The 25,503-nt window shown below is 42.9% G+C and overlaps 5 protein-coding genes across 6 annotated transcripts; 1 reads left to right on the forward strand and 4 right to left on the reverse strand.

The window, feature by feature from the left end:
• Window positions 1,834-3,405, forward strand: LOC109713263 (pentatricopeptide repeat-containing protein At2g22410, mitochondrial-like). Its single transcript, XM_020237265.1, has one exon. The coding sequence runs from the start codon at window positions 1,834-1,836 to the stop codon at window positions 3,403-3,405; it is 1,572 nt and encodes a 523-aa protein (XP_020092854.1).
• Window positions 4,036-4,925, reverse strand: LOC109713264 (NDR1/HIN1-like protein 13). The gene is made up of 2 exons (XM_020237266.1): window positions 4,437-4,925; window positions 4,036-4,314 (listed from the first exon to the last, which is right to left on the reverse strand). Exons 1-2 carry the CDS (start codon window positions 4,923-4,925, stop codon window positions 4,036-4,038), a joined length of 768 nt encoding a protein of 255 aa, XP_020092855.1.
• LOC109713382 (protein-lysine methyltransferase METTL21D) lies at window positions 15,789-18,948 on the reverse strand. 2 transcript variants are annotated; one of them, XM_020237440.1, is made up of 5 exons: window positions 18,601-18,948; window positions 18,088-18,230; window positions 17,084-17,265; window positions 16,317-16,430; window positions 15,789-16,239 (listed from the first exon to the last, which is right to left on the reverse strand). In XM_020237440.1, the coding sequence occupies exons 1-5, from the start codon at window positions 18,850-18,852 to the stop codon at window positions 16,022-16,024; spliced, it is 909 nt and encodes a 302-aa protein (XP_020093029.1). In that variant the 5' UTR covers window positions 18,853-18,948; the 3' UTR covers window positions 15,789-16,021. The 2 variants fall into 2 exon arrangements, with proteins under 2 accessions (XP_020093029.1, XP_020093030.1); XM_020237441.1 differs by having other exon boundaries at window positions 15,789-16,218; window positions 18,601-18,947.
• On the reverse strand, window positions 20,233-21,798 carry LOC109713266 (putative pectate lyase 2). The gene is made up of 4 exons (XM_020237267.1): window positions 21,417-21,798; window positions 21,007-21,314; window positions 20,783-20,918; window positions 20,233-20,454 (listed from the first exon to the last, which is right to left on the reverse strand). Exons 1-4 carry the CDS (start codon window positions 21,756-21,758, stop codon window positions 20,233-20,235), a joined length of 1,008 nt encoding a protein of 335 aa, XP_020092856.1. The 5' UTR covers window positions 21,759-21,798.
• On the reverse strand, window positions 22,854-24,514 carry LOC109713381. Its single transcript, XM_020237439.1, has 2 exons — window positions 24,162-24,514; window positions 22,854-23,896 (listed from the first exon to the last, which is right to left on the reverse strand). The coding sequence occupies exons 1-2, from the start codon at window positions 24,472-24,474 to the stop codon at window positions 23,097-23,099; spliced, it is 1,113 nt and encodes a 370-aa protein (XP_020093028.1). The 5' UTR covers window positions 24,475-24,514; the 3' UTR covers window positions 22,854-23,096.

Consider the following 25,503-nt stretch of genomic DNA (forward strand, 5'->3'; position numbering starts at 1 on the left):
TTAGTTCTTTGTACTCTTAATTTCTTTTCTCAAGAAGCAGAAGATGTAAAAACCTTGATCGTTTCCTTTAGAGTTACCTTAATCTAAATGGTTGATATGATCAGATTTAATGATCAGATTTAATGAATCTGCAATGTCAGCAATAATCTTGGCTGTTTCACGCTCTTGGATCAGGTGTGCAAGTCTTGATTTGTGAGTCTGCAATGTCAGCAATAGGACCAACTCCAAGAAGAAATAAAAAAAAAAGAGTTAAAGACTGTAGAACTCGCGCGAACTATAGATTATGTTGAATCAGCTATACGAACTTTTAAAATTTTGACTTGATGATCTGATCTTTTAATTTGTTTGATTTAAATAAGTTAACAATATTTTGATCCCTAAATTTAAGCTACATGCTTTAATGAATTTGTGGTTATAAATTATGTGGAATATATTAATTAAATCTATAAAAATAAATGAGATATTTAAATTTTAAAAGTTAAAGTGTCGTTTACTAACTCAAATCAAATAAATTGATAAAATTGAATAGTATAATTAAAATTTTTAAAAATTGTATAGTTGATGAATCATAGTTCAATAAGAAGTTAGCTATGTTTTTTTAAGGCTAAATTATAGAAAACCTTTTTGTAAATGCTCGTTGTTTACTTTTCCTTCATGACTTTCAAAAACTTGTATTTTGGTTTCTTTAAATTTCAAAAATATTTTCAGGGAATACGGTGTTAATGGAGAGAGCAAAATGATTAAATTATCATTCCTTTTTGTTATAAGAAAAAATAATTTTTTAATATAATTTTGTCATTTTGAAGGACGTATTCGGTAAGAATCCTAATGGAGGGGTGCTAAATGCAATGATTTAAGATTTGAGGGAGTAAAATGTAGGTTTTTAAAAGTTAGGCAAGAAAAATGAAAAAGTAGGTATTACAGAAAAATTTATGTAATTTAGCATTTTTTAAATTTAGAAAAAGGGTTACTTTTATATAGGTCTATGTAAACATAGTGATTTGCAAAAATATCCTTACAAAGTTCAACTTTCATATGTTGTCCCTACAAAAGTATTAATATTTTCAAATATGTCCCTCTGGTTTATTATCGTTAAAGCACTATCTATTTTATAAGTGAAATGATAATTTTGTCATCACAAATATGTCCCTCCAAAAAATCAAACTGTTAATTAAAGAGGGGTAAAAAGGTCAATTTATTTTATTAACTAAACATGGTTAAGTATCTAACTTATAGTTAACTAAATTTTTCTAACGGTAGGGACATATTTGAAAGCATCATAACTTTTACAGGAACAACATATAAAGATTGAACTTTATAGCAACATATTTATAATTTATTATATTTGTAGGGATATGTACGCAATTAGCCTTAGAAAAAAAGAAAAACTTCAAAAAACCTCCCTGTGGTTTCGTATTTCTTCATTTTAGTACCCTGTGGTTTAAAGTGTATCAAGTTAGTACCCTGTGGTTTTGCACTTTCTCACTTTAGTATCATGTGGTTTAAAGTGTATCAAGTTAGTATCTTATGGTTTTATTTTTGTATCAAGTTAGCATCCTTTGGTTTTTAAACTATAGGGTACTAAAGTGAGAAAGTGCGAAACCACATGGTACTAACTTGATACACTTTAAACCACAGGGTACTAAAGTGAAAAAGTGCAAAATCACATGATTCTAACTTGATACGCTTTAAATCATGGGGTACTAAGTGCGAAAAAGTGAAACCACGAGGGAGTATTTGAAGTTTTTTCTGGAAAAAAAGAAAAAAAAAAAAGAAGAAGGGGGCGTATAAATATAAATTCTCCCGCCCTTCCCGTTTTCCCGCCAATCCCCTATGAACCGAAGCAACTACCACTCTCTCCTCCACCTCTGCAAAACCCTAGAATCGCTCCAACGCCTCCACGCCCAAGCCCTCGTCCGCGGCCTCCACCCCCACCACCAACCCCTCTCCTGCCGCATCCTCAACGCCTACGCCGCCCTCGGCGCCCCCGCCGCCGCCCGCAAGCTCTTCGCCGAAGTCCCCGCCCCCGATCTCGTCTCCGTCACCAGCCTCATCTCCCTCCACCTCCGTTCCAACCAACCCCGCCGAGCCCTATCCTTGTTCTCGCAGCTCCGAGCCCCCGATGGGTTCGCCGTCGTCGGCGCCCTCGCCGCCTTGGCCCGGATCGGCCACGCGGGGCTCGGCAAATCGGTCCATGGGTTCGTTTGCCGGCGCGAATTGGGTTCGGAGACGGTTGTCGGCAACGCGTTGATCGATATGTACTGTAAAATTGGGAAATTTGAGATTGCGCGACGAGTGTTTGATGGAATGCGTGTGAGAGATTCGGTCACTTGGAGTAGTTTGCTTCACGGGTGTGTCAAGTGCGTAGGGTTGGATTCCGCGTTGAGGTTGTTCGATGAAATGCCGGAGACAGACGTGGTTTCGTGGACGGTGATGATCACGGGCCACGTACAGGGGAAGATGCCCATGCAAGCGCTGGAACTTTTTAGGATGATGAAATCGGACGGTTGCCGTCCTACGCAAATCACGCTTGTCGGGGTTATCTCCGCTTGTGCCGATATCGGTGCTCTAGACCTCGGCCGCGCAATCCACGGCTATGTAAGCAAAGCGAACATTGGCTCCGATCTTACCGTTTATAACGCTCTGATTGATATGTACTCTAAGAGTGGGAGTCTCGATGCTGCGTTCGCCATCTTCAAAGAGAGCCCATTTAAGGACGTGTTTACGTACACTACAATGATCTCCGGATTCGCAGTTCACGGCGACGGAAATCGGGCTACAGAGCTGTCCTTCGATATGCATCGCTCCGGTGTTCGACCAAATGCGGTGACTTTTCTTTCTCTCCTTACTGCTTGTAGCCACGGAGGATTAATCCAAGAAGGTAGAGAATGGTTTGATGTAATGTGCCGAGAATATAACATAAAGCCCCGAATCGAGCATTTCGGTTGTATGGTCGATCTACTAGGGCGAGCGGGGCTCTTAACCGAAGCCGAAAATTTGATAAAAACTATGGGAATTGAGCCTGATACAGTTATATGGAGATCACTACTGAGTGCATGCCTAGCTCACGGAAACGATAAGTTGGCCGAGATCGCGGGAAAGGAGATTATAAAGCGCGAGCCGGGGGATGACGGGGTTTATGCGCTTTTGTGGAACATGTATGCTTCGTCGTGTCGATGGGGCGAAGCACTAGAATTGAGGAAGGAGATGCGGAATAGAAAGGTTTTTAAGAAGCCCGGGTGTAGTTGGATCGAAGTAGACGGATTAGTTCACGAATTTTTGGCAGACGATGCGGCGCATTGCCGTCGAAGAGAAGTGTATTTTGTGTTGGAATGTATGGCCAAGCAATTGAAGAATGATGATGGTGTGTTTTTGCTTGATGAAGATGAAAATGTTATGTTGTAAAGCTAAGCTTATTGAGTTAGGAGATTTTGAGTACCATTTTGATTCTTTAATGTCACCTAAAAGTACATCCCGCGTATTTATTCTGTTGAAATTTGTGATAGTTTTCAACATAAGACTGTTTTATCTGTTGTCTGTGCAGTTTTAAATTAGTGTCGATCAAATAGTATAGAATAGATAGAACGGTCTTAAGTTGAAAACTGTCGCCGCTAAATTATCTGGGCAGCTTTAAATTAGTGTTGATCAAATAGTACAAAATAGGTAGAACAGTCTTACGTTGAAAACTGTTGCGGCTTATGCCTATTTACCCAGCTGTCCAACGAGGGGCATTTTCGTCATTTTGAATTGGAAGCAACAAACACTATGGTCTGAAGTTTAAAAGAAAAAAAAGCAAATTGTTTAGATTCTTCCACACAAAATGGTGGTCAATACTCAGATATAGTTGTGTAACAACTATTTTAAGAAACACATGGAATATGAAACTAATTCCACTTAGAAACTTACTGTATATTATTTTTCATTTTACAATTTCCATTTAGTGGGGTTTGATCAATATCTCTTATTCCCAATACATGTGAAAAAATAATAATAATAAAAAAAAACTATACCTATTTCAAAATTTTAAATCAAAATTTAACTTGAGAGTTTAAACTTGAAACTGCAAGTGTTCGACAAAATGCCAATACGAGCCTCCGGATTTACGGCGCCCACCAGCAGATTGCACCGCGCCTGCGCCGTCGCCCTCCACAGCTTCAATTTTCCGACCTTCGCCCGCACCGGCACATCACCGTGCACGGCGAGCGGCACCGTCCCCGTCTCCCGCTGCTGCCGCCGCAGCGCCGTCACCAGCGGCCCAGCAAGCGGCGCCTCCCCGCTCACGATCACGTTGATCACCGTCGTGTTCCGGTGACCCTGATATCGAATATACAATATTAAAACACTATTCTGGACATCGGTAAACTTTTACCAAAAGTTAGTTTGTTATATGTTGTATCACATCAGAGCAAAAGATACTGAGTTTTTAATTTAACTACCTGGTAGAATACTGGAAAACTTCCGGAGCCGAGCAAATTGTCACCGTACAACACGCTCAATCGGCCGCCGTCGAGGTAGTAGATCCCCATCTTCGCATTCGGGTTATCTGCGGTGATCGTCACGACGAAGCTGGCCCGGACGGTGAGGTTACCGTCGACCTTGAATGCCGAGAGCGCGAGGCGGTTGATCGAGTACGTCGGGATCTTGAAGCGGAAAACGAGGTACATAATCCCCGCGGCAGCACCGGCAAGAAGCGTAAAAGCGACTGCCGTGAGGATCGTCCATAACATGCATGTAAGACGGCTGCAGTAGCGGCAGCGACGGTTCGGCAGAGACCTCTCATTGGTTGTGGGGACGGTGTGTGGCGGTTCGTTGGTTGTGGGGACGGTGTGTGGCGGTTCGTGATTGGTCGGCCGGGTCTTGGAGGACACCGAGGCCTCCTCGGGAGGCGGACTCGCCGCCGGATGAATTCGGAGGCGGTCCGCCATCGCCGGAGACACTTTTCCGGCCCTCTCTTTAAGAAGCTAAGAGAGGACTGCTATTTTCATTTGCACCTGGTGAATGGTGGGGGTTCTCTGCATGTTGTTGTCTTTTTCTTTTTCTTTTTAATTATTTTTAGAATTTAAAGAATTTAATTTAATTTTATTTTTTGAGAAATGGTCCACAAGTTATTGCTTGTGTATTTCATTCGCCACGCCAATAGAAACGAATTTGAAAGGAACGAAAGAGACCGCAAAATTAAAATTAATTTATTAGATATGTTCTATAATATTCAAAAAGTATATATATATATATATATATCTAAAAAATTATAAATTTGAAATGTCAGTTCCGCACAAATCAAACACTTTTGTCTCCTCCTCCTATTGATTACTGAGGCTATTAAATATCTCACTTCATGTAAATTATTTAGATGGTGGACGTCATATTTTTAAATTTATTTAAATTAATGATAACGCGGAACCACGGAGTGTAGGCAATAATTTTTCAGAATAAAGGGTTAGGCTTATTCTTATCAAGCTATACCATTAGATATTGTGATAATTAAATAAAAAAATAGATATTGTGATAATATAGATCCGACTTTCTGTCCCGTAATAATAGACTCAGAAGACTAACAAGTTGAGTTGGGTGGGCCTAATAAGTTAAGTGGGGTTGCGGTCCGCAAGAGACCTAATGACAAGTGGTCCAGCAATAGGCCTAACGTCCAGATAGATTGAGTTACGTTGAAATCTGCGAGTGTTATGATTGAATCCTTAAGTGTGATGAGTGCGCTCTTTCTATCTGTACGTATTTTTGAAATAATTGGTTAGTACTTATGATCCACAATTACCATAAGAATATATAAATGAATGAGTACTGTATTTGTATGACATGTACAAGATACATTGAGGTTTACTTTTCCAACTATTTTAACCTTTTGTATTTTATCAATTATGAAATTTGCTTTATAAATATTGGTAATTCAATACTTTGTTTAGATGGAAAGAAAATGAAAACAAATGGGAAAAAAAAATGGAGAGAAGTGAAAAGAAAAGAAAATACTTATTTTCTTTTATTTTTTTTATTAAGTTTCTTTACTATTATTTTTTTCTTCTCAATATTCAATCCAAATTATAAAAGATATTCTATTCCATTGTCATTTTGAGTTTCTCTTTTCCTCTCTATCTAAACGGAGTATAACAAAATAATTTAAAATCCAATTAAAGAAAAAATTAAAAAAATGGGAGTTGATTTTAGTAGAAGATACATTGAACTTTTCCTACATTTTTTTTTCAGTTCCATGTAAAAAATAGCAAAAAACAAAAAAGAAAAATCTCAAGAAAAAGAAAAATCTAAAACGAAAAAACTACTATTGCACAAAAAAGAAAAAAAAAAGTAAGCGCAATATAAACCCACATGATCTTATTTAATTATGTAACCTCCAAAAGTCAACAAGGAAACAGCCCTATTATGTCTTTTTCTCTTTTGTGTCGGCAAAAAAAGTCAACGATAGAGTCAGGGAAGCCATGAGAGGAAGAGGAGAAGTTATCCAAGGGAGGAGAGTCGAGGGGCGCAACCTTCTCCCCACCGCACTGTTGGACAAATCAGGGAAGAGAAAGGAGCCGCAGAAGAGGGTGGCGTGGGCGGACGAGGTAGGTAGGGAGTTACTCCAGGTCTTCAGGGGTCGTGATGAAGCTGAGGAGTCTTTAGCTGCTTCTAGCAAGGGCGATCTTCGAGAGCATAAGAACCCTCTTAATGGCTATCAGCAAAGGAGAGCAACTCAGGTCGCCCCAGTAGATCATGATGAAGCTGAGGCGACAACAGCTGCTTCAAGCAAGGGCGTCCATCGAGACCAAAAGCTCCCACTTAATGGTTATCAGCAAAAGAGACCACCTCGGCTAGCTCCTGAAGGGCCTTTGTGTACAGGGGGATGCAGGAAGGATGGTGGTGGCATTAACTGCCCATTAATTGACTATAGATCTTATAAGGAGGTGTTACTATGGGGGGAGCATTCTCACTTAACCCATCACCAGCCTCTTAGCTCTCGTCTTCCCCCCTCCAAAACTCGGTCTAACCCTCGGGTATCTCACTCTGCTCGGGTAGAGAAGAGGTGCTTCCGGTGCCTTGCCAGGGACCACGTTGTCGCGGCTTGCCGGGATCCTGTTAGGTGCCTTAGGTGTTGGCATACGGGGCACCGAGCAAAGTTCTGCAACACTAAGTTGGCCAGGTCTGCGGTTATCATGAACAGAGCACTGCACCACCAGAGGCGGGCCCCTCAGGCGAAGGTGTACGTACCTTTCACTGAGGAATACCTGCGCAGGGTGGAGTTGCGGCGCAACGCTCTTCTCGCTGACGTGATCCCTCCGGCCAACCTTGGGCCGGACCCTATCAACACCATCAAAAGTGCTCTCGCCCGTCGTTTCGGGGGGTACAACGACGATTTTTCTGTTGCTCGCTGTAGAGAGAGGGATTTTGCCGTATTCCTATCGGAATGGGTCCCGGTAGGGATTCTGACGAGAAGGGAGATTCTTACCCTTGATGGATTTTGGCTCCGCTGCTACCCTTGGGGCCAATATCGTGATGCTCGTCCCCACCCCGTCCAATATAAGGCGTGGATCAGGCTTATCAACCTACCATTCGAGATCTGGACGGTGCCACGAGTAGCTGCGTTGGTGAGTGGGTTTGGGCGCTTCATCAAGGCGGACGGACCGACAAAGGCGTTGATAGACCTTCGAGCCTTTAGATGCCAAATCGCGCTTGACTCTATTTTCAGCATCCCACAAAATCTTTCGGTTATCGTCGGTGAAGAACGCTTCCCTGTTATGGTCCATCTTGAGATGTGGGAGAGGTTCGAACAAGGAGGAGACAACGCCCCCCCCGGGCCGCCGCGCCTTGATCATGACGAGGCCGGGGGGCCGGCGGAAGATCGGAATCCAGCCCGGCAAGCCGATGGAGACGACGCCGGGATGGACGAGGAGATGGGAGATGCGCCTGGGGAACTAGAGCAAGCTGAGCCAGCTCCACAAGAACCCAGGCCGTCGGGGGCTCAGGAGCGTGACAAGGCGGCACTGCTGAACCACCGGCAGCCAGGGGGTTCGAGGCCGCAATCTGCTTTTGGGGCCACCCAGGTACTACGGTCCACAGGGAGACTCCGAGCTGAGGCTGCGCGCAGTCGCGGGGCCCCGATGGGTCGACGTGGTGACGGACCCGACGACAGGAAGGCTCTGGCGCCGAGGAAGGCTGAGCGACGCGCTCCCCCGGCGGGGCGGTTGCGGTTCCGCGCGGCGGCCGAGCGCAGTCGCGGGGCCCCAACGGCTCACCGTGGCACGAGGCTCGAAGCCAGGGAGGCACTGGTTTCGAGGAAGGATGAGCATGGCTCTTCCCCCACGATTTGCTTCAGGAGGGTTTCTGGTCAGAAAAAGGTTTCGATCCTTGCCTCGCCTGTTTCTTCTTCCGATGTGGTCTCGAATGCCTCCCAGGCAGGAAAGACGTTTCGATTGGGGTGCAGCTTTAATTGTGAAGTTGGGATACCCGAGGAGCTTATGATCCAGAGTCAACCCTTGCTTTCCTCCACTTTGCAAGGGCCCACGTCTGCTAGGCCCCCACTTGTCCCCTCCAAGGCCCAACTAAGGTGGACCTTTTTCCAGAGTAGACTTGCTGTGGGCCTAACGTCCGGGTCCACTTCGCTCTTCCGAGCCGAGATTTTCTTATGTTCTCCCCATCAGCTACTTAGGTGGATCTCGTGGGAAGGGACGTTTAATGGGCCGACCTTCTTCCATCCATGTTCGGTGGCGAGCCAGCTTCTCCTAGCTTCCGGAGGGGGGGATCTGACTACTTGGTGTCTTGCGGTGGGGGGCAAGGGCCACGCCCCTCTGGCCGATTTCGCCGAATACCAGGTTTTCGCCCCCCACTCGCCTGACTCGGTGGACTTCGGCGACGGAGGGAGTGTCAACCGACACTTCATGGTACCGGACTTGGGCCACGACTGCCCACTCTTGCCTCTCGAGCTCCCCCCCTTGGATGCCTCGCCGCCTGTGGAGATCTCGCTTCCAGTGCTCAGCGAGGCCCCTCTGGTCCTTTTTTCTGGAAGCCAAGTTCTTGCCCCCCGCTTGCCGGACTTGGTGTGTAGCGACGACGGAGGAAGTGAAAGCAGGCACTATCCGGCACGCCGATCGTGGGCTGCGGACATCAGGATTACCGCAACGCACACTATGAAGACTAGGGCCAGCATCCGACTCGCCGGGTCCGATAAGAACTCCATTTTGGCCAAGGCGATGCTACGGAAGATTAGTATGCGTGAAGGTGAGATTTCTAAAGGGCGTTCCTCAGCGGTCTCGAAGACTATCGCCAAGAGTCGTCTCTGTGGGGTGGACTTGGCCGACTGTGAGGCGGATCACTTCTCGGCGTTCCTAAAGGGAAGCGTGTAGGCTGGGTTGTTGTTATGACGGCAATCACTGTTTTGGGTTTCGGGTGGTGGGTGCCTTTTGTTTAGTTATGTTTCGAGTCGCTAGTTGGAACGTTAGAGGGCTTAACGGCCCCTCTAAACGTAGTACTGTTAGGGATGTCATTTCTAAATTGCGTAATACGGTGGTCTGTATCCAAGAGTCGAAAGTAGACCATGTATCAGGGTCCTTTTTAAGTAGTTTTGGTGGCCCCTCTCTGAACAAATGTGTGTATCTTGCGGCCAATGGGGCCTCTGGGGGAGTTATTACGGGGTGGAGCTCACGCTTCTTTTCTTGCCTAAACGTGCTCGTTCGAAAATTTTCCATCACCACCCACCTTTCCTTTGTCACGGGCGGATGCAATTTCTTCGTTACAAATGTGTATGGCCCTGCTTCCTGGGATGGTAAGGAGGAATTCTTTGCAGAGCTGGCTAATCTTAAGACGGATTGCACTGGCAAGTGGATCATTTGCGGCGATTTCAACTGCACGAGGGGACAGAGTGAACGTAGGGGTAAACTCTGGAGTACCAAAGCCACAAGGTTGTTTAACGACTTGATCAAAGAGCTTGCTTTGATTGACCCGCCAATGGCTAATCAATCCTTCACGTGGTCCAATATGCAAACGAATCCCACGTGCGCTAGGCTTGACCGCTTCCTGGTTTCAACGGAATGGGACCTGACCTTCTCCCTTACTAGAGTGGAAGCACTACCGCGCATTACCTCAGACCACTATCCCATCCTCTTATCGATAGAGGGTGGTTCCAAGCTGAGAAACAAGATCTTCCGCTTTGAGGATGCTTGGCTGAATCACGAGGATTTCTTATCGAAACTTCCGAGTTGGTGGCAGGAAGGTGCCCGGGGATCGCAAGGGAAGTCGGCAGTGTTAACTTTCACGGCCAAACTGAGACACTGCCGCATCAGGATCAAGGAGTGGTGTGCCAACGAGTTCTACAGTATTAGAGGTCTCAAGAAACACCTTACGGATGAAATTCAGCGAATCGATAAAGAGGAAGAGCTCGGCCCTCTTGTGCAGGATTCTGTGTCTAAGAGAGAGGAGTTAAAGACAAGACTACGAGGGGTGCTACTGGACGAAGCCTCTGTTTGGAAAACCAGGGCCAAACAACACTGGCTACGGGAGGGTGACAGCAGCACTAAATTTTTTCATTCTATAGCTAACGGTAGACGGAGAGCTAACTGGATTGTTAACGCGGGAGAGAACGGGGTCAGATATCACTCAGAAGAGGGGAAAAAGTGCTACTTCTACCAGTATTACAAAGCCCTATTCTCACCGGACGAGTCAGCCCCAACTATGTTCGGGGATTGGAGCAATTTATTCCAGTCTAGTAGGGTGGCGGCCTCCGATCTAACGAGGCTGACTGCTCCGTTTAGCATCGAAGAAATAAAGCAGGCGGTGTTCCAACTGGGGAGGGATAAGGCGCCAGGCCCGGATGGCTTCCCGCTTAGCTTCTATCAGACCTTCTGGGACACTGTTAAGGAGGATATCGTAAACATATTCCAAGAAATGTACGAGGGGAACCTAGCCACTGGCCCCATAGACTACGCTTTTATTTGCCTTGTCCCCAAAAAGGAGGGGGCAGTGCAGGCAAGCGACTTTCGCCCAATAAGCCTGCTCAACGGGATCCAGAAGATCCTATCTAAGGTTCTGGCCAATCGCCTTGAACAGGTCATGGGGGACCTAATATCTCCTTCGCAGTCTGCCTTCCTCAAAGGAAGGAACATCACAGATGCTTTCGCGACGGTTGCAGAACTTGTTGCTTGGGGGGCCAAAAAGGCGGTCGAGGGAGTGGGGGTCAAGGTAGACTTTGAGAAAGCGTATGACAGGATTTCTTGGCCTTTCCTATTTCGTACACTACGATGGTGGGGATTCGATGAAAAGTGGTGCGGTTGGGTAGAGCTATGTGTTAGCTATGCGAAAGTAGCTATTCTAGTCAACGGTGAGCCGACAAACTGGATCAAGACGAAGAGAGGTATTAGGCAGGGGGATCCGTTGTCGCCTTTCCTATTCTTGTTGGTAGCAGAGTGCCTAGCCCGTATGACCAACGTTGCGGTCTCTAACACGCTGCTCAAAGGCTTGGGACCCTCGGAGACAAGCAGGAGTTCCTTGATTCAATTCGCGGATGACACTTTCTTCTTCTGTGAGGCAAGGAAAAGGTATATGCGTAACCTCAAATTTGTATGGGGGCTCTTCGAATGGGCCTCAGGGTTGAAAGTGAATAGAGAGAAATCGGAATTGTTCTACCTGGGACAAGAAGATGGCAGAGCTGCATGTTTAGCGAGCATTTTGAATTGTAGAGTGGGAGTCTTTCCGACCAAGTACTTGGGTCTGCCCCTGTCTCCCAAGCCACCTTCTAAGGAGGACTGGAGGGGGATTATCCAAAAGTTACACTGCAAAATTGAGGGTTGGCACGCCAAACTACTCTCTAGGGGGGGCAGACTTATCTTGGTTAATGCGGTCCTAACTAACCTACCGTTGTACTTCCTTTCGGTATTCAAGGCACCTAAATGGGCGATTAAGCGGATTGAAGCGCTTAGAAGAGACTTTTTCTGGAATGGAGGGCGTAACTCCGTAGGCAAGGGCTGTCTGATGGCTTGGCATAATGTCTGCAAGAGTAAGAAGGAAGGAGGACTAGGTATTTTGGAAGTTGCGAGCATGAATCAAGCCCTTCTGGTTAAATGGTGGTGGAAATTCCATACAGCTCCCCAGCTACAATGGAATAAATTAATTCGAGACCTGTACTATCGCCGTCGTATTCCGTTGAGGGAAGGCAAATCTTTCAGACCCTACTCTAGCTGGTGGTCCGGGGTGCTGAGCCTCAACTATATTTTTTCCTGGGGCATGGCCTACAGCCTAGGCGACGGGCGGGCTATCGATTTTTGGCACGATCGGTGGTGTGGGGATAATTGGTTGTTTCTTTTGTTCCCGACGGCTTACCTCTTGTCTGGGGGGAAAAATTTGAAAGTCAGCGAATGTTTCACGAGGGGAAATTGGAAGTGGTCTAAGATTGAGGGTGACGCTACCAGTCAGAGCCGAGGGACGAGAGCTAGTTTCGTGGAGCTAGAGGTACGGATCTCTCAGCTTGTGGTTCAGCCCATACCGGACAAGATACTTTGGCGATGGAGTGAGGATGAACTATTCTCGGTAAAATCAACCTATTTGGCGCTGACGGATGGGGGCACGAGGGACGTTCAAGCCTCTCGTATTTGGAGACTCAAAATTCCATTAAAGGTAAAAGTGTTCTGTTGGCTGGTCCTCAAGAAGAGAACTCCTACGAGGGATAAGCTCTTCAAGAGAGGGTGGACTCAAGACGCAACCTGCGTTCTTTGTGGGTCGGATGATGAAACTGTGGACCACTTGTTCTCCCAGTGCATTTTTACCAAGTACATTCTAATAATGGGGGTAGATGGCGTGCTAACGCAAGACCTAGGGGACGAGGTGAACCTAGTTTGGGACAGATGGTCACTCAGGAAGAGTCCCCATAAGAAGAGAAACAGTCTTACTGAATTAGTTAGCTGCTGGTGGATCGCGTGGAAAGCCAGAAACGACTTCATCTTTAGGAAAACCCAGCCGAATCCGGGAACGGCGATCCGTGACTTCAATCTGCTGGTGAAGGAGTGGGACTCACTGCTCTCAGCTCTCATCACGTAACCTCTATCTGTAATGGGTGTGTGTGTGTGTGCGTGTGTGTGCGTTTTTTTTTTTTTTTTTTTTTTTTTTTTTTTTCAGGGGTCCGAGTTGCCCCACTCTTGTAGCCTAGTTCATCTGTCTAATGAATGAAGCGGGTAGCGTGCTACCTTTCTCTCAAAAAAAAAAAAAAAAAATTAGAAACCCCCCTGAAGGAATGTAATAAGTTGATTGTTACCCGGACATGGGTGAAAAGTGTTCCTGGAGTGCAAATTTATATTTGCTTCTGAACGCACTGTTCTTTTGATTTTTTTTTTTTCCTCTCTCTTTTTATCTTATTACTATACCAAATTGATTACTGCTTCAGAANCGATATAGGAAGTTTTTTTTTAAAAAAAATTTAAGAAAGTCAACGACATGCGCATAATTAGTTATTTCAGGGGGTGATTAAAAATTATTATTTGGTAGAAAAAAAAATCGTGAAAACTAAACTTTTTCACGAATAGAAAATTTGAAAAACTGTTACACTATTTTATCATAAAATATGAAAAAACATTTATTCAAAAAAACTATGTTTTCTAAAAGCTAAACAGGTGAAAAATACTTTTTCTGCAAAATAAGAAACACCCCCTGAAAAGAAATTGTTTGGAGCTTTTGAAATTATATCTTTTATATATTTATAGCAGGGTTGCTGTGCTCTCAAGAGCAAGGAGGCCTCCGTGCTCCTGAGCCATTTTCGATGATGGAATTTTCGAATCGACGATCGGCTCCGTTAGACTTGATCTAGGATATTTGAAGTTTCTAGAAAATAATTTTTGCTGCTTTTTGATATCATTTACCTAGTGATCGAAAGGATTCAAAATCAATAATTTTTAATGGTTGATATCTGTCGTTTTCAAGTTTAACGGTGTAGAAGTATTCAAATCAGATAAAATTTTGATACAAAATTCTTTATACTATCTACAACAAGATCAATATTTCTGATCGAAAATTTTAGTGCTATATCACTACTTTTTATAGGATTTTTATTTTCAGCCGTTAAAAATTATTAATTTTGAAACCTTTCGATTGTTAGTTAAATGATATCGAAAAATCACAAAAATTATTTTCTAGAAACTTCAAATACGCTAGATCAAGTCTAGCGGAGCCGATCGTCGATTCGGAAATTCTATCATCGAAAACGGCTCAGGAGCACTGAGGCCTCCGTGCTCCTGAGAGCACAGCAGCCCTGCTCATATATATATATATATATATATATATANATATATATATATATATATATATATATATATATATATATCGACCATTTAAATTGGGTTTAAGAATAAATTACATAAAATGTCTCTGTCAAAATCCGATTTTTCACTTTCTCCCCTTATAATTTAAAAACCTACACTTTGTTCCATTATAAAATGAAAAATGTTCACAGGGGGATACAATGTGAACTGTGATGACAAAATGATCATTTTGCCTCTCATCATTTTTGTCTCCTCCCTTATTTTACTCATCCGCGGCCTCGATCGACCGCGGTTCGCGCCTCCGCGCCTCGATCGGCCGTGGTTCCTCTCAATTTTCTTCTCCACCTGCTCCCTTTCTCCTCCTGCACTCTCGTCGCCCCTCCATTTCAACGATAGTAAGGAGGAAATCGAGATGGGCATGAATGGAGAGGTGGGTAAGGGTAACGAGGGCGAAGGTGAGGTGGCGGAGGAGGGCGAGGGGGTATTTGTGAGCGCGGACGGAGATGTGGGCAAGGGCGAGGCAGTAGAGGAGGGCGCGGCGGGGGAAGGCGAAGTAACAATAGAGAGGATGGAGTGTATTTTTGACATAAAAAAATACTTTAAACGAAACCCCAACAGATTACTAACGGTAGGAGATGAAGTGAATATTTTTTATTTTATAAGGAGGCAATGTGTAGATTTTTAAAAGACAAGAGAGAAAAATGAAAAATCGAATTTTGATAGGAAAACATTTTGTAATTCAGCCTAGGTTTAATTATAAAATTCTGCCTCGCACGCTACATTATAAAACGTATCGATTAGCTCTCTACACTTTGCCTTTGATTCAAATGGATTTATAAATTTGAGTTAATCAGGAAATTATGCTATAAACCTTTACTAAAATAATTTGATATATCACATTATTCCCCATCTCAATATTGATCTAATTTGTGATTTGGAATATCACATTGTTCCACATCTCAACATCTATCTAATTTGCTGATACATTGAACAGAGAAATAATCTCGAAATTATGTTACTACCATGCATCATTGCAAAGGAGCTTCAGGATTGAGAATAGCCTGAAAGTTCATCGAATGCATCACTATAAATAATCTTACAACCATCAGGAACACAGTGGCATAGAAAATTTCACATTTCTTGTAACATAAATGTAATACCTCAATAGTCCCACATTGGATGGATATAAAATTGTCATTAGGTATATAAGAGGACTCCACCCTAATAATAATAACTGGACTTAAGCATTTTGGGCTGGTGGTCTTGGCCCAATGAGTTATTATTGCAAGCGGGTCAAATCGTTGCATTAGATATCAGAACTATTCACCAGCTGAAAGTGTGAGATGAGTCTTGATTGAGCCAGAATTGGAATGATAGACTAAGCCCAAGTTGGTGACTAACATGTTAAGTAAGGGTTGGACTGACAAGTCTAGCGAGACAAATCTCACATCACCTGGTGATGTTAGGCTGTGTGTGTGTGTTTAGAGCTGACAGAACGCTAAGGCCTAAACGGGGGGAGTCAGTGATATCATGAAAATGCTCCACTTTAGTAATGGTCTTGACCCAACGAGTTATTATTGCTAGCAGGTCGAGTCGTTACGATAAATCATCACATTTTTCACAAAATGTTGTTACATGAGAGATAAATTAGCATATTCTTACACTAGCATCTGCCATGAAAAAGCTTCTCCTCGCAAGACGAAAATTTACCAAAATTTTGGATAAGCTTTTGCAAACTAAGCTACAATGCTGGGCTTAAATATACAATATGATTGTAATCACGAAACCTGCACCGAAGTTCGCTTCTGCGCAGATCCACCGAACGGAAGTTCAATCTGTTTTTCCCGGTTTTTTAAGACTAAAACAAACAACGCAACTCGGTTGCTGCGGTAATCAGGATGCCACTCCGTTTGATCGATGCAGCCAACTAGGAAGTCCTCCATCGCAGCATCCAAGAAGCACTCGAGCACAACATCTATCAAATGAATTTTTTTTTCTTTTTTAAAAAGTGGGTTTGATCGAAAGCTCAACTACGGCAGAGTTGAATTTTCAGTAAAGGTTTAGAGACTTTACCATTACGGAGCTCTCCAGCCAGGAAGATCGTTGTGTGGGTCCCAGAAAGCTGTTTTAGGGTAGTCAGTAGATCCTCGACTGCTTCTTCGCTGTAAATTACGTCTGACCCAAGTACTAGAATGCGAAAATGTTCACAAGCACCCGGACGGTAGTTGGTTAGTCCAATGATACATACACATAAATGTTCGAAAAAAATCGCTAGTTTAATATGAGAGGAAGAATGCTGCAAAGCTTTATTTTTTCGTAATGAAGATGAGAATAACTTTTGAGTTAAATATCCAAGATATTAAATTAAATTATTAGAAGCTAATGAGTATCCCTAGATACTGTGTCTACTGTAATTGGAGACATAACTGTATATTAAGTTGATGCCATAGAATTCTTGTTCATGGAAAGAAAATTACAGAAACAAACTCTATCTATGATATTCCGAAGGTTCCAATTGTTTTTTAATAACACGTGGGTCATTCATCTTACATACAAAAAGTATTGAACCGTATTAAAATTCTTCGGGGGAGCAAACTTGGTTCCTGTTTGGCCTGATTTTTGGAAAAACTTCTCAATTCCCAACATTTTTAACAGCTTTCTTGAGAGCAGAAGCCGTTGTTCGTGGCTTTTCTTTTTGCTGCAACAAATTAGCTACTAGTGCTTCTTTAAACAATTTTATTCAAACAAAAAACTTACAGAAGCTCCAACCAGGTCAAACAGTTCATTTAGGAGTTAGGACTCGGGAGTAATAAGAAGAAGGTAAAAAACCAGAAAATTACCAAATTCAGGTGGGGGTTCCATCAATTCTGGATCGGGATCATCGCCCCATGTGAGCTCGCTTACTGTTGCGGATCCACGGGAATGCCCTTCCACATTGAGTTCCACATTCTTCTTTAAGAGCTTCAGCCGGTCGGGGAGGTCAGTAAGCACAACATCTGCACCCAGAAGAGCTGCAATACATCTTAAGAGGAAAAGAAAAGGCACTCAAAACTACCATAGATTGATAGATATGACCATATCAAAAGACTCAACAGCCACAGCCATAACAATAATATCGGCTAAAATTGTTAATAGTTAGAACTAATCCTGACTGAGAGTTCACAGCTCGCCTCTTTGTCCTATAAGAAGCTTCTGCAGAAAACAGTTCGAGTAGAGCTGTCTGAAGAAAGCGATGGCTTCTGTTCAGTATATCCTGCCAGATTCTCTTTCAAATTAGACCTGCTTTTGACAGCAGAAACTCATTTCTAATTCCCGTCCTAGTTAAAAAATTCCAAGTCATTTGTCTGCTTTGTTGCTTCTTGAGTAAAGAAGCTGCTGCAGATCGACCAGAAAATAAGTGCCTATTATATGTTAACTAATAGAGGAAGCAGATAGTTCATAATTTAGCATGCAAATTACTCGTCTAATACAGGTAAAAAGTGCCCATGGATCATAAATTACAAATAAAATTAGAGAAAACCAAAAAGGCCATACCTGCTCAATCTTTGATCTGATTGATATCGAAACCTAACGTATTAAAAGTTGAAGTTTACATCACAAACAATCAATTTGTGTTAATCAACTACTTCACCCCATTTCACCCTTCAAAAAATGAATTTGCCCTTCACATGATATCGATAGAAAATTCAATTGCGACCATTGATTGAAACGAATGGATTATTTCACTAGTAAATTTTAACTTTTTCATCTCATGATGGTGATGCATAATCTGTGCAAATTAAGAACTTCTTATTTTCCGATATGCCGAGCCTCGATCAAACACCTTGTGCGCAAGAACACATACCCAACAAGACCGCACCCCGCGCCGAGCTCCACCGCCCGCCGGCCTCGAAGGAGGAGCCTCCCCGAATCGACGGCGTGCTCCAGGAACTTGCCGAGGACGACTCCGCTATCCCACATCACCGCCCCGGTCACGCCCGGCGCACTCTTCATAATAACAAATCAGCATCCTCATCACATAACTTGTTCTAATTCTACTAATTTTCACCCTAAACCTTAGACAAATGCTTGCAACAATAAAAAAAAAAAATCACAAAAAAGTAGAAAAGAACAACCTATGACAATATAAGTCTGATCAACTAATTCAAGTATTTTATAGCTTTTTTTTTGTTTTTACCTCGAAAATGATGGAAACATAAAATGGTTATGCAAAAATTTTGCGTCTTTATAAACTTGCGCCTACAATTCGTTTTCGTTCCTTGAAATTAAAACATGGGTCTACGTACTGCAAATTAGGGTTTCATATTCCTAGAGAGAGAGAGAGAGAGAGAGAGAGAGAGAGAGAGAGAGAGGAAACCATGGCGGAGGGGGATTGGAGGATGGAGAGGTGGCGTCCGCAGGCGTCTAGGGTTAGGGTTTGGGCGGAGTGGCGGACGAAGGCGTTGTGGCGGTGGGCGGTGGGCTGCCGCAGCGCCCACAGGAGGAGGATCTCCTCCGCCGCCGACTCCGCCGCGCGCACCGCCCCTCCGTACGCTCCCATCGCCGCCACCGTCGCCGCCGCCGCCGCCGCATCCCCGTCGGCGCCGCCGTGCTCCGCCGCGGCGTCCATCGCCCGCTCGGCTCGGGGGTAGGGGGCGGAGCGAGCACGAGGAAACGAAGAGGAGTGGGGTAGTAGTCGAAAACGGTTCACAACCGGTTTGGTTTATTTAGGGTTAATTCCATACAACTTAAATAGCAAAAATATCCCTATAAAGTTGATCCTTTTATCCTTTTATATTTATCCCTTTAAAAGTTCAATAATATTTATATTAATCCCTCATATTTATTATGGTTAAAGTATTGTTCAATTTTTAATAAAAAATAAGTGAAATGATATTTTTATCATCACAAATATGTTCTTTAAAAACACCAACTATTAGAATTATACAAAAATATCTTACTAAAAATTTCAACGGCCATTTTTTTTTTCTTTCTACGATCACAAATAACATAAAAGGGGTAAAAAGATCAATTTATCTTATTCATTAACTAGCGTTAAGTATTTAACAGCTACGATATATTTGAAAACGTTAAGACTTTTTGACAAAAATAAATATAAAAAATTAAATTTTGTAGAAATATATTTGTTATTCGATATATTTTCAGAAAATATATGCAATTAATTTTTTTTTTTTTGTTATGTGATATATGCGGCCCATTTGAAAGTACGACTTGGACCGGACCGGATTGCCTCCGAGCCAAATTGGACCAGGCCACGGTTCGTTCCCGATCAGGCCGAACCGGGCCGGGTCGAGCAGTTACAGGCGGATAAATGAATTGGTATTAGGAGTTCTTAAAAATTAAATTTCACAATTTTATTATATCATTTGCTTAGTGCTCAAGCCGTCTCAATTTTATCTTATATCAGCTATTAAAAATTATCAAATTTTAAATTATTTAAAAATTATACAAATAATATGAAAAAAAATAAAAATTTGAAACCTAAAAAGTTAAAAAATCTTAAATCAAATTTAAGGGTGCAAATTGTTAATTCAGATGTCCTTTTCGGCGAAAATAATGTGGAAATAAACAACCTCATTTACTTTTAGAAATAAGTTAACCCAGCTTTTGATGTTGCAAATTTAAATAGAATTAAGTGGAATTCATACGAGAAAAAATTCAATTGAATTTGTTTAGAAATGAAACTCTTTTTTTTCCAATGAAATTGAAGGTCAGTTTAATTCTATTTATGTTTTATTGTTCATATTTTCTCCATAGTTATGTACTAGGAAAGATATTACAATTAATTTAAAATGTGCTATATTTTGGGATTATTGATAATGTATACCCGATCTCAAAACTATAGGAATTGGAAACATTAAAAGCTTACACTAAATTCATTCAATGTAATTGAAACTACATGCACATAGGTTTTACATTTGTAGATTAATATATAATCCACTATTATGTAACTAATAATAGTGCACTAATTACTATGGATTAGTTTGATTCAGCATCTGGTTCTCGTCGAGCACCAGAGGGCGCCGGCGTCCCGCGTCAGCGCCCGCACCGCCCTCGCGCTCCCCACCGGGAACTGCTGCTGTCGGTTGTATCCCGGACGGACCCTTCCGTGGCCCGACTGCCTGAAGAAGGCACCGTTCGCGAACGCGTCATTCACCGACCGCCAGTTCCACGACTCCCCCTCCCCGTTTCCGGCGATCCTCGATGTTACCTACGAATAGCAACGAACGAACTTAGTGCTTATTTAGCCTAACTTTTGACGGCTGAAGTGGAGTTCAGAGCTTTTGCAGTGGTGGAAAACTATTTGTTACTTTTAATATTTTTACAAAAAATAGTATGGTGTCGTTCTGATCTGAACATCTCTATTAAAAATATTATAAAATTTAATAATCAATTCAAAATGATTCATAATTTAGATAAATTATGTACATTTTTATCTTAAAATTTATGTTTCTGCTGTAGCAAGAAGCTATAATAAAATCCTCCAAAAATTAAAAAGTGTTATTTTTTAAATTAATAACAAAGATCAAAACTCCCACCTTTTTGTTGCTGGAGTTTGATGCAACGAAGAGATTGGCTTGGCTTTTGACACGTGGGCCCATGCTCCCACCAATGGCGTAGCTCCCCCACCCATCGTACAAGTTATTCACCACGTGCGCATATCCATGCCTTATCCTGAAAAAGTTTTCCTTCCGAATCTTAATACTGTATACTGTATTTTGTTACATTACATACGAATTCATTGAATCTGATCATTATTCACCTCGGCATGCGCTGGTTGCAGTTGGGCCCGAAGCGGTTGAAGGCGACGGTGACGCGCATGCGGCGGTCGGCTAAGTAGCCGTCGTCGTGGCCGAGGAGCATGACCTTGTCGTGGTCCCGGAACCAGTTGTTGGACACCGTCACCGCTGTTGAGCCGCGCGACACGTCGACCAGCCCGTCCTGCGACGCGTACAGCGTGTTGTGGTCCAACCACACCCGCCGAGACCCCACCAGCCGGATCGCGTCCCCGTCCCCCGCCGTCGATCGGATGTTGTGGAATTGGAGCCCGTGGATGATCACGTCGCTTACCTGAGCCAAAAGAACAACAATCGTGTGCGTATATAAACATGTGCAGAGTTAGGTCTTATTTGGATGTATGAATGTTTCGCTGACCAGAATTATGCACATTACCTGATAAAGTAAGAATCCGGCGCCGTAGGCAATTTGGACGTTGGCGCCGCGGCCGTCGATGGTGGTGAAACTCTTGACGGCGAGTGGTTGCTGGAGCCTGATTTGCATGTCGTGCGCGAAGGTGATCCACACCTTGCCCGGGAGCACCGTGGCCCCGTACCGGAGAGTGCCGGGCCGTGGGCGGACCGGGTCGTCGCCCGGGTTGGTCACGGTGTACCATGTGAGCCCCTTCCCAATGTTTCTTCGCATTTTGCCCGCGAAGCCCAAAGAGCACACGGCTAGCCGTTCCCGATTTGCGGCCCAATTAGGGTTCCGGCGCCAGCACCGGTCGATCACGTTCATCGACCGAGTGCCGGTGCAGGAACCCGCGAGGACAAGGAGGAGGAAGAGGAGGAGAGAGAGAGTTAACTTGCTAGAACCCATATTTATTTTTTATTATTATTATTTTTTTATTTTTGTATTTTTTTTGTATTTTTTTATTTGAAATTGGGGGTGGTGTTGGATCATTTTTATAGGGTGGATTAGGGTTAGTAAGAGTTTGTTGAGATGGGGAGTTGGGGCATTGAGAGGTTGTAGTGGGGTTTTGCTTGAAATAGTGAGAGGGTTTGGTATGGGAAATTTTTATTTGTTATGAAATGTGGGGTTTAGGGGTCTTAATGTTGTTTTTTTGTTTGCTTCTTTTTTTCTTTTTTTATTTAGGTTTTGATGAGTTAATTAGCTCATAATTAAGCAATTACAACATTTATAGATCACAAGAGACTAGTTTTTAATTAGGTTAAACAAAAAAGGATCCTTAATTCTAGATATTTTTAGGGAAAACTTCAAAAACACCCCCTGTGGTTTCATAGTTTTTCACTTTGCCCCCCTGTGGTTTAAAATGTATCAATTTGCCCCCCTGTGGTTTCTTTTTTCTCTTTTTCTTATCAAATTTCATTATTTTTTTTTCTTAAATCAGTGATAAAATTAAAATTAAAGGGTACTAAAGTGTATATTTGATAAATCTAGATAGGTATTTGAAGTTTTTTGTATATAATTTAATGAAATATTAACAAAAAAACTATCGAAAAGATAAAAACGAAACCACAGGGGTGCAATTTGATACATTTTAAACCACAGGGGGGCAAAGTGAGAAACGACGAAACCATAGGGGGTGTTTTTGAAGTTTTCCCATATTTTTAAGTCATTTATTATTTATAAATAATTTGATTTTCTTTGGATGTCAATAGTGGAGATCAAACTGAGATGGATTTGGACCTATTTGTGTTTCAATTAATGTTACCCCTAATTACAATGTGAAAATATTTTTTTTTTTGTTTTTTTTTTTTTTTTGCTATATGTAATAACATGTTCGTCACATTTTATTAATTATTTTTATGCAAGGGGTAGATATAGGGATATATTAAAAAAGTTTAGTAGTAAAATTTATTCATTCCCAAATAGCTTTTTAAAGTAACACACAACTTACGAAACGCAAAAGAATAATATTAAAACCCCAACAACATATCAATTCTACATGATCTTCTTCTCTTACTAAATTATAATTTGTATTCTTCATCATCATCATCCTCGATCAGTATATTTATATGTAATTAACTTCTTAATCCAACCACCTTATTCACCAAAATCAACCATGCATGCATGCAATTCTCATGCACGTGTACGTGCGTGCATGCAAGTCCCTCACCTCCGGCAAACCACGGCGTATCCGCCACCGGATTTACCGGTGCAGTCGAACACTGACTTAGACACCTCGACGAGCCCAGCGACTGCCGCGGCAGGTGCGGGGGAGAATATGCAGCTGCGGCAGTCGGAGGCGAGGAGCCCCGACGTTGCGTACCGGTCCTCGCCGCCCATCACCGGCATCGGCACCCCGCGCTTCACGGGGTTATCAAACCCCGGCCGATACGTCTGCCCCAACACCCCCTCGACGCTCTCCGATAGCCCGAAGAACTTGAACTGCACAGCCAAGTGCGCGAAGCAGTCGTTGTCCGGCACGCCGTACCGGTGCACCGCGCTGTCCTCCTTCGTGACCGGCACCACAGAAGCCTTTATCTCGAACACGCCTGCCAGCGTGACGATGACGGTGTTGACGGCGCCATTCCGCTCGACAAAGAGGCCAGGGGAGGGGGCCGGCGCCGGCGACCAGGAGGAGAGGTGGCCGACGTTGAGGGGGACGGGGCGGCCGTCGAAGGAGAGAGAGAGGTGGTCGGCGTGGGGGTCCCAAAAGGCGGCGGGGGTCGCGGAGAGGGTGAGGGAGTGGCGGCCAAAGCGGAGCCCGAGGGACTGTATCCAGGTGAAGTCGCGGCGGCGGCCGGCGGGGCGGAGGCCGATGAAGCCGGCGTTGATCTGGAGGTTCGGGTCGGAGACGAGCGCGAAGTGCCCACCGGCCTTGCCGTGGAAGTAGAACATCACTCCGTCCCCGCCAACGAACCGCGGGTCATAGCAACTGGCACCGTTGCCGTCACAGTTCGGCTTCCGGTCTGCAAACAAAGATTACCAAAGATAGTATCAGACACTAAGATTCTCTATTTTGATACAATGTAAAACAGCCGTCTATCTAAAATGTTCGCACTGTTTTGAATCAAGACTTTTACACAGTATATATATAGCTTGCATATGCGTCCTACACATGTTCTGAATGTGCATTATATATATATATATATATATATATANATATATATATATATATATATATATATATATATATATATATATATATATATATATATATATATGTGTACTCACGGCGGCAAATTCCGCCCTCGCATTTTCGGTCGTTGCAGTCCACGAAGCAGCCCTTGGCTGTGGGGTCCGCCGGCTTGAACTGCGGGCACTCCGCCGGGCACGTCAGTGTCCTTCCGAAGCACCGCGTCGAGTTGTCGTTGCACACCGTCGTCTCCGGCGGGAACTCCTTCCCCTTCACCCGGAACGGCGGTGGTGGAGCTGGCCCCCGCGGCGGCGGCGGTGGCGACTGGTTCCCGTAGAGGTCGCCGCGGGCAAGGGACATGCCCGCGAGGAGGAGAGCAAGGAGCAGAAGGGGAGTTTGGATGATACTCATGGTCAACTACTTACGCCGCGCATGTACAGAAGAAATTTTATTTTTTATTTTTTATTTTTTTTTCAGTGTGGGGGTACTAATACCACCACTACTACATATTCATTTATAGATGGTTTTGGTGGTGTGTGGATTGATGAGTAAGTTTGAAGCAGATTATTATACATGGAGATGAGCGAGATTTAGATGAAGCATGTGAAGGGATTCACTTAATAGTTTTTCGATCCTACATTATTTACAACAGAGTATTTGTGAGTTATTTTTAATTAAATTAATTTTTTTGAATATATAACGTGGTGTTTGACCTAGTTTAAAGTAAATTAACCTTAGTTTCAAGAGGCGTTAATTAAATTAATTTTTTTTAACTTCTTGTTTAGCACCTTTTCTTTTTCCAATCATAAATTGGCTCAAAAGAAATGTTTCTTCCTAATACTTAATAACTTTATCAGTTAAATTAAAGTAAAATTATAGATAGTTAATGATTAATATTGCGATTAGGGTCAATATGCTTTGACCCCCAATACTCGCCTTCTCTTGATCAAACTACTTATAGCAATATAATAATTAAGAGGATGATCTATAAATGAGATGTGTGCACTATACTAATTATTAATCACCACCATATATTTAATTATAATCAACAAATCTAGTTAGTTACTTCACATTTTCAGCTAATCGTTTGGTTCTTCAGAAAAAAAAAAAAACGTGAAAAAAAGTTTTTCGAGAAAATATTTCGTATGAAAAACTTCCTTTTCACATTTCTATCCAGTTGATTAAAAAAAAAAAAACTAGTTTTTCCGGAAAGTTTCTTCCTAATTTTATGAAAAACTAAGATTTTTTATTTCCTACAAAAAATTCCAGAAAATGAAAACTTTAATTTGTAAATTTTCAAAAAAATTAGTTTTCTTTGAAACTAAATGGAGTGCAGAAAATTGAAACAGAGATTTTTCCATGAAAATCTTTTTTTTGAAATTTTTTTCATGCTTTTTCGACGAATAAAACCCCTCCTAATTCCTAATTTATTTCTTAAAA

This window comes from Ananas comosus, linkage group 7, assembly GCF_001540865.1.
Source record: "Ananas comosus cultivar F153 linkage group 7, ASM154086v1, whole genome shotgun sequence".
Lineage (NCBI taxonomy): Eukaryota > Viridiplantae > Streptophyta > Magnoliopsida > Poales > Bromeliaceae > Ananas > Ananas comosus.